This window comes from Guillardia theta (assembly GCF_000315625.1).
Source record: "Guillardia theta CCMP2712 unplaced genomic scaffold GUITHscaffold_9, whole genome shotgun sequence".
Taxonomy (NCBI): domain Eukaryota; class Cryptophyceae; order Pyrenomonadales; family Geminigeraceae; genus Guillardia; species Guillardia theta.
Window position 1 is genome coordinate 61,612 of NW_005434665.1, and position 7,983 is coordinate 69,594.

Consider the following 7,983-nt stretch of genomic DNA (forward strand, 5'->3'; position numbering starts at 1 on the left):
AGTCGAATACCTGGTGCTCCTGCAGCGCCTGAAACTCCTCGACGATGAACGGGAAGTTGAAGAAGAATCTGAGGAGCTTGGGGGCACAAGGGTCTCTTATCAGCTTGATCAAGGGATCGTCACTCTCTGGCGGCTCAGGAAGCGGATCAGGGATAGAGGATCGAAGAGACTCTTTGAAGAGAGAAGCAAGGACGAGAAAGTCGCTGGCGTCTCCTCCACTCATAAGCTTATCTATCCTCTCCTTCAGCTGCTCTATCCTCTCCTTCAGCTGCTCGTCTGTCGTTGCAACATTCAGCAAGTCTTCCCTCGCCATCACCTCAAAGGAAGAAATCTCCGAAAGCTTCCGCTTTATTTCCTCTGTATCTAGATCAGGGGGGAACCATCAGCGATACGCTGAATATGGTTGGCAGACGGAATTTTGACTGCTCTTCCCTGGGAGGATCTGCTAATTTAAGTCACAAGGATGCTGATGATCACAGGCTGGCTGATTTCACGTCATCCAGAACAAAGTAGAGACTTATATCCATCATCATTCCATCTCCGACTCAATCATCATAATGTTAATCGTAGTCTCCACTTCCATCATGATCCCATCTCCATCATCATGGTCGTCGTCGTCATCATCATCATCATCATCATGGTCATCATGGTCATCATAGTCATCATCATCATCATCATCATCATCATCATCATCATCATCATCATCATCATCATCGTCGTCGTCGTCGTCGTCGTCATCATCATCATCATCATCATCATCATCACCACCACCATCGTCTCCATCATCGTCGTCTCCATCATCTTACCACCATCCATCGCTGCCTCCTCCCCTTCCGCCATGGCAACCGTTGATGTTGACTAGCTGGTTAACACGGCGTTGCGGATTCTCATGTTCGAACCGACCGACGGTCGGGCGGCCCGCGGACGAGTCCCCGCCGGGCCCTCGGTCGGATCACTAAGTCGGAGTGCCCGGCAAGCCCAGCGGGCCTGACTGAGTCCGCGGCCGGCCCCCGCTGGCCCGGGGGTCACGGGCCGGGCGCCGTCACGTGCCAGCCGCTGAGGCTGGCCGGGCCGCAACCACCGTGGCACTGTGCTCACCGGGCCCGGCCCGGGCGCGGCCGCCGATCAGTGACACGGGGCATTCACGGCCGCTGAGAGCTATACCGGGTCTCTTTCATTTCCCAACTCATCCGAGTCTGCCGAATCTTGAACGTCTATCATAATTTCCTTCCAGCACAGATGGGACTATCATCGGCTATCATTATGATACTATGATACGACATCAGGCTACGGGAGTCGGAGGTGATGCGAACTCAGTTATGGAAAGCATGTTGGAATTATGATGATGAGACAGTGATTATGACATTGTTGAAGGATTGAGAAGATTGACAGTGAAGGAGCAGATTGACAGTGAACTGGGATAGGCTCAGCAGTCAGAGGTTGCGGAACCTCAAAATGTTTACAAACCGATATTCACTGTTTCATCATAATTGAGACATGCTTTCTATGAGTGATCACCTCCGAGTAGGATATCGTATTACAGTATTATTGCTTGCCCTTGTCAGACGTCCACAATCTCATGTCCTAAACCTGGAAGTTTGTCGTGTGCCGGGACTGACTCACATTGTTGTGTCCATATTCGGTATCAAGACAGACACCTTCCAGCTATTTGGCCTCGTTCGTTCTGGCGCTTGCGTAGGCAGTTGGTGGTGTACTGTATCTTAGTTCAAATTTTAACTATGAGATTTGAATCTTCTTTGCTACTGAATCTTAGTTCAGCTTTATCCTACTCGTAGAGCCGCCGGCCCGCAAGATCTTTGTGAGGTCGTGAAAGAGCAACCTCTTTCACCTGTTTCCCCTATTCTGGCCTAGTTCCTGCATGTCATTGGTCTCAAATGCGCCTCGAACATATCGAAACACATTTTACTATCTGCATCTTCTCTCGCCCCTCTTCTCCGCTCGCTCTTCCCCTCGCTCTGCCCCTCATTCCTCCCCCTCTCCTCTCATTGCCCTCGCCCTCGCTCCTCCCCACTCTCTCGCTTTCGCCCTTCCGCTCGCCCCTCCCCCTCTCTTTCACTCATCCCTCTCGCCCCCACTCTCTCACTCTCCCCCTTTCGCTTGCTCCCCCTCTCCCTCTCCCTCTTGTTCTTGTTTCCTTCCCTCGCCCTCGCCCTCGCCCTCGCCCTCGCCCTCGCCCTCCCTTCTTGCCCTCGCCCTCGCCCCTGAGAGTCTGCCCTCCCTTCCTTGCCCTCGCCCTCGCCCTCGCCCTCCCTTCTTGCCCTCGCCCTCGCCCTCGCCCTCGCCCTCCCTTCTCGACCTCGCCCTCGCCCTCGCCCTCGCCCTCGCCCTCGCCCTCTCGTCCTCGCCCTCGCTCTTGATCTCCCTCCTCCCCCTCCCTCACGGATCGGATGCTATGGGACTGACCCTGTTTCGCATTTTTTTTTGACCATTTTTTTTCCTTTAAAAGTTGCCTCCAAGAATGATACAACGCACCCCAGAATGGAGGCAGCTTGGGAGGGGCTCGAGGGGGGTAGACTCAGTAGAGGAGGGGGTGGGTGTGGTCATAGACTGTGAGTTGAGTAAAAGTTGAGTCGCAGCCTGCCATGACGGATTCCCGTGACTGGTCACAGGTGGCTTACTTAACTATGGGACCCCGGTCGTAGGCCGCCTCCTACTAAAGTGCTAGTCTAACAGGTGACCCACCACCCCTGCCGCCGCTACATGTACCGGGCCCGGTCGTAGCCTAGCCTGTCTATTATGTCAAGGTGACCGACTACCACCCCTGCTACTACCGTGACCGTCATACGGTACTGTCAGCCGTCGGTGATACCTGTCACGGTCAGGGTAGGGCTGCAGGGGCTGGCAACGTAGCGCTCGGCTTTTGCCGGTACAACCTGGCAGTGGCCTCACATACACGGCAATACGGTAGCTACTATGACTCAGCCCGTATTCGGGGCTCTATGGTAGGTGTACCTAGTACGGGCCGAAAGGTACAGTAGTGGTATCTCGCCGGGTCAACTTTTAAACCGGGGGGGGGGCTGAGGGTTCAACATTTCGGCGGGTACCCACCCACCCCCTTATGATCAGGGGTGTATCACCCCCCCTTGAACCCAAGAACGGGCATGTCTGAAGGTGTCTCGGTCATGACTGACCACATGGACCACCCCCAAGTCACAGCTGATCAGAGTGACTATGGGCAAACCACCCCACCCCCAACACAAGTACAAATGACAGTAAAACCACCCCATGGTGCCTAGTGTAAAATGCACCGCTCCACCCCCCGTTAAAGACCTCTCATCCAATTTTGGATGCAAACCAAGAGGGAAAAAAAAAAAAGAGATGGTCAACCACCCACCCCATTCAGTTATCACATACACACCACCCCAACAGGTGGCGCAGAATATCAATGAAAGTAACCCAGAGAAGGGGGTGGGCTCAAAGGACCACCCCGTTCTCTCAATCATTGCAGGTAGGGGTGGGGTAGGGGGAGAAGTGGTTTATACGGGGTCGTGCACCTATCTCGCGGATCTCTCGGCGCGATGCTGGCACGTCAGGTGCTCCCGCTGCTCGCCATCGCAGGCTCCTTCCTCCTCGCCTCTGCCCACCCTGATGAGGTCGTCGGAACAGACGCTCACTGCGCAAAGAAACTTGACGTTGGGGTCAACTATGGTGAGATGGGAGGGGCTGTACAACCTTCGACCGGGCGAGATGTTGGTCTCGTCAAGGACGGAAAGCTCATCCCCTGCGGTACTTCCATCAAGGCAGGCACGGCTGGCCTTCAAGTGTGGATGACAGACAATGTTGCCACGTCAACCAACCAGTTTCTCTTCGAGCTTAAGTTCTCTGCGACTGGAAGCAGCACGTGGGGTTTCGCCGGAAGTGTGGACCAAGGCTCCTGCCCCACTACCCGTCTTTCCAACCCCAAGTACTCCAAGACTTCTACCGTCACCATGCCATCGGTCAATGGTGACCTCACTGTGCGCGGGTTGTGGGCTGCGGACTCGAAGCACGGGATCATGGTGAATGAATGCAAGTACACCATCGCGACAAGTGCTGCTGACATCACCGTCGGCACGGACTGGAGAGCTGGTAAGACCGCTGAGTGCTATCTATCGTCGTCTGACAGTGATGGTTTACAGTTACTATCCCTGAAACGCCGGTCGCTGGATCCACCATGTTGTCCGCCTCTTCTTCCCTTGCCCTCATTGCTTCATGCTTGTTGGCATGGGTTTGCAGGAGCTACGTTTGAACGTTGCTCGAGCTGTCTTAACTTCTCCATCAGAGGTGAAGCGATGGAAATATCTAGCAAAGCATCGTCCTGTGTAATCATATTGAAAATGAAAATCGCGAGCAAAAGCGCGGAACATCCAATGACGTTGTGAACTGTTCTAGACCGCATGCGGGGGTCCTCTTTGACTTGCGGAGGGTAAGCCAGAGGAATCTCTGCAAAGCTCTTCGTCAAGTACGGAAACCTCTGAGGAAACCTTGAGATTACCGTCACGGTTCGAGGCTTCACCGTCCTGCCATTTTTCAGGTTCCGAGTCGCATTCATTTTTGTGTAAGAAGAGTGACGTCAATCATTAGTCGAACAGAAGTGCCGCCGTACGTCACAAGGCGCATCTACCAAAGGCTCCGCTATGATTGAGTTGAGAAGGTTCAACTAAGTTGAAGTGTTAAACATGGCATACCATACGAAACTCACGATGGCCCGGCAGCTTTTAATTGGGGTCTCAGTTTTGCTTTTGAGGAATCATAGTACTATCAAGCCTGGCCGCCGGCCGCAGTTTTCAGCCTGGGCCGCTGGCACTGCGGCAGTCTCAGTGACCGTTTAGGCTATGATAGTACGGCCCGGCCGCGGTGCGGGCCGGCGCCCGGTCCGGGCCTGACTCAGGCGCGGCGGGACGGACTGCCTCGGAGCAGCGGCCCGTCGCTCGCAGGTCTGCTCGCAGGTGCGGCCCGGCTCAGTCACACTAGTAGCCTAGTAGTGCGCCGCCGGGTGCATCAGCCTGGCAGCGCGGCGGCCGGCCGGCCTGGCAGGAGGCTGATGAGGGGGGATGAGGGCGAGTCGCAAAGGTCAAGTTGACATGGGCGAAGCAGAGGGGACTGGAACAGTGAAGGGAGGGGAGGGGGGAGAGCAAGGAGTCGAAGAGAAGAGAGACGAGCTCGTGCAAGTGAGGACAGGAGGAGAGGTCGGCAGCAAAGAGGTTGAGAATCCCCCAGCGATCAAGTAAGTGAAGTAATGTTCCTTTGCATCTAACCTCCTTGATGGTTCTGATCATGGCAGGAAGGGACCGTCAGCAGCAGCCCAGCTGAAACTTGTTCAGTTCTCTGAAGGAATAGTGAACAAGGTTGATCTGCAGCCTACGACTGTGATCTCAGGACTGACGTGCTGCTTTTCTTCTAGGAAGTGGTGCTCGGAAACCTTTGGCGGGATCAAAATGTGCGTTTTTACTCTGTGCAGACTCGGAGCAAGGAAGTGATGACCGATGTGAAGGTTGTGATAATGGTCTTGCCCGACTTGAGATCCATGTCATGTCGAAGGATGCTTCTCTCTGCTGGAATCCTGCAGGTCAGCTACCATGGAGTCTGTTCTTCGCGTAAGAGCAGAGCAGGCACAGTTGCTCGCACATGAAGTTCCTATGTGCCTTGTCTTCGGGACGAGAGTATCTCTTCGTTCCTCCTCCTCCAAGCTGCTGACGTCATCTCGGCAGAACCCAAGACAAGCGCAGGTTTGCATGGAAGATTTTTCACTCGATTTGTCAAATGGTGAGATAAATCAAATCACTAAATTCACCGCGGCTCGAAGACTGAAGTGGCATGATAGTTGAGCTCTACATTGACAACTCAAGAAACTTCCGAGTCTACGAGGCTCTGGGCATGGAAAAGCGCAAAGCTCTGAAATCAACGTTTAATGAAGTGAGCAGGAGGTTATGCAGTAGTGTTACTGACTGCTGGTGATCAGAAAATGGATGCTTTCGGATACTACCTCCTACGAGCTTGCTTCGGTAACACGAGCTCGTGGTGCTCGGGGTTGGGATTTTCGCACAAAAACCCCTTCTTGGTGACACTTGCCTGGCGAAGCCGAATGTCTGATGTGAAGGAACCAGGGGGGAGTCTTCCTGGTGGGGGAGGGAAGCAAGATCAAGTTCCGGTCTCCTCACAGTCCTGGCCAGTCAAGTTCCTCACTGTGTGAGCAGGTGGCAAGACGAGACGGGCATCGACCCCATCCCCACGCGAGATCTTCTCGATGCTGTGAGCTTACACACTCCTAGAGATTTCAACTCTGATAGGGACTGCAGTGCGCCAAACTAAGAAAGCGATCTGCCGCTTCCTCCTCGAAAAATGTGTATGTCAAACCCGAGGATGAGATTGTCGGCATGGTCTATGTTCCTGTCTAGTTCTTCTTGTCTGTCAGGGCGAGTTCCCTCGACCTTGTCATGAAGCAGGAAAGAAGCACGTTTGGAGTACTTGCTGTCTTGAGTGCAGTGAAATCACTTCAAAGATGGTTAAAGGAACATTATGTAATATATTTCAATGGAATATTCTTACTGCACATACCAGTCCACATAAAGCGATCTTGACAAAGGTGGGACTGCAGGGGAAAGCACCGGCTTTCATCACGATCAACTAGATTCAGCGGTTGATCCAAGCTTTCGCGGTAGATACTCGGAAGGTACAGAGGAAAGCTGCCATTTTCCTTCCCTCCATTCAGATTGAGCGATAGTCTAAGGATGTACTGCCATGAGCAAGAAAGAGCAAGCACGGGAGGAGAGATGTATCACCTGAACTCTCTTCCCCTGACGATAGTCAGCTATGCATTGTCTCCCGTTCGCCCAAGTATAGATACCCCTCCTGGAACTTCACGATGAACTGCAGCTTCAGAAGAGGCTGTTGGGACTCACCCATGCTTGAAGTCATCTACATACTCTCCTTCGAACTTGTCCCCGCTTGCCCACGTGTATATTCCTGGCCCATGCTTCACTCCGTTCCTGCACATGTAACAAACGACAGGTCAAGATGAGGCAAGAAGGAAGCAAGCGGGCAACCGAAAGAAACCGTCATATGAATCTCCTTCATGTGGCCCTCCAACGTAGCGGACAAAATGGCGGCCGTCAGACACCTCCATCACTTTTGTTCTGTTCGCGTCAACTCCCTCTGTACTCGCCTTCAGAGACTAGCTTGCAAGGGGAAAGCACCTGCCTTGCACAAACAGTGGATCCCTCGAAATGCTGCTGTCCAATGGCTGGGTGTTCTTCACATTTTCCTGATTCGAATTCAACTCTGTCGGACGTGGAAACTTGAGCGAAACGCGCTTGGGAGAGTCGTGCAGCGGAGACTCTTCTCTGCTGAAGCAAGCTCATGGACGGCAGCATGTTGGCATGCAATCAGACATACCGAAAGCTGCCGTCCTTGAGGAACTTGTCACACGGCTGACACATTCCGCAGCTGAGAGTATCCTCCTGATAATACAATGACACCATGACGTCTTGATGTGCAGAAGAAACTACCTGCGACAGGTTCGACCCTGCGTTTCCCATGATAGTATCTCGGACTCCTCTATCTGCTCTGCCATGCAAATTAAGATGGGAAATCTCTCAAGCATTGTGAGCTATCTAGTATGCTTCAGAACAAGCCAGATTGGGTCAGACTGCACCCAGTGATGAAAGACAGGAAACGAAATCATATCGAACATGTAAAGAAAACAAACGCGACAACAATGAGATGAAAAGGGAAACGAACAATTGATCCAGGACAGCATATCAGAAGGATATCAGAATGATAAAAATGGAGATCACAAGGAGAACAGGTAGTAGAACAGCAGAAGCTGTAGGAAGAATGCGGCAGCGCTGCTCTCTACAAGGAATATGACGAGGAGGTGCGGGAGAGAGGAAAGGAGTAGGGGAGGGAGGGAGGGAGGGAGGGAGGGAGGGAGGGAGGGAGGGAGGGAGGGAGGGAGGGAGGGAGGGAGGAGGAGGAGGAGGA

At 53.2% G+C, this 7,983-nt stretch overlaps 3 protein-coding genes across 3 annotated transcripts; 2 read left to right on the forward strand and 1 right to left on the reverse strand.

Moving 5' to 3' along the window:
* Nucleotides 1–3,524: 3,524 nt before the first annotated feature.
* GUITHDRAFT_150662 (hypothetical protein) lies at nucleotides 3,525–4,345 on the forward strand (the record flags this gene model as incomplete). Its single annotated transcript, XM_005838966.1, has 2 exons — nucleotides 3,525–4,089; nucleotides 4,140–4,345. A coding segment is annotated over exon 1 (488 nt), but the record flags the coding sequence as incomplete, so codon positions are not given.
* Nucleotides 4,346–5,084: 739 nt separating this feature from the next.
* GUITHDRAFT_133795 (hypothetical protein) lies at nucleotides 5,085–6,398 on the forward strand (the record flags this gene model as incomplete). Its single annotated transcript, XM_005838967.1, has 9 exons — nucleotides 5,085–5,227; nucleotides 5,285–5,348; nucleotides 5,405–5,440; nucleotides 5,462–5,569; nucleotides 5,712–5,766; nucleotides 5,825–5,916; nucleotides 5,963–6,061; nucleotides 6,108–6,197; nucleotides 6,300–6,398. The coding sequence occupies 9 exons, from the start codon at nucleotides 5,085–5,087 to the stop codon at nucleotides 6,396–6,398; spliced, it is 786 nt and encodes a 261-aa protein (XP_005839024.1).
* Nucleotides 6,399–6,778: 380 nt separating this feature from the next.
* On the reverse strand, nucleotides 6,779–7,481 carry GUITHDRAFT_101953 (hypothetical protein; the record flags this gene model as incomplete). Its single annotated transcript, XM_005838968.1, has 5 exons — nucleotides 6,779–6,797; nucleotides 6,903–6,989; nucleotides 7,047–7,136; nucleotides 7,197–7,343; nucleotides 7,396–7,481. 5 exons carry the CDS (start codon nucleotides 7,479–7,481, stop codon nucleotides 6,779–6,781), a joined length of 429 nt encoding a protein of 142 aa, XP_005839025.1.
* Nucleotides 7,482–7,983: the final 502 nt, after the last annotated feature.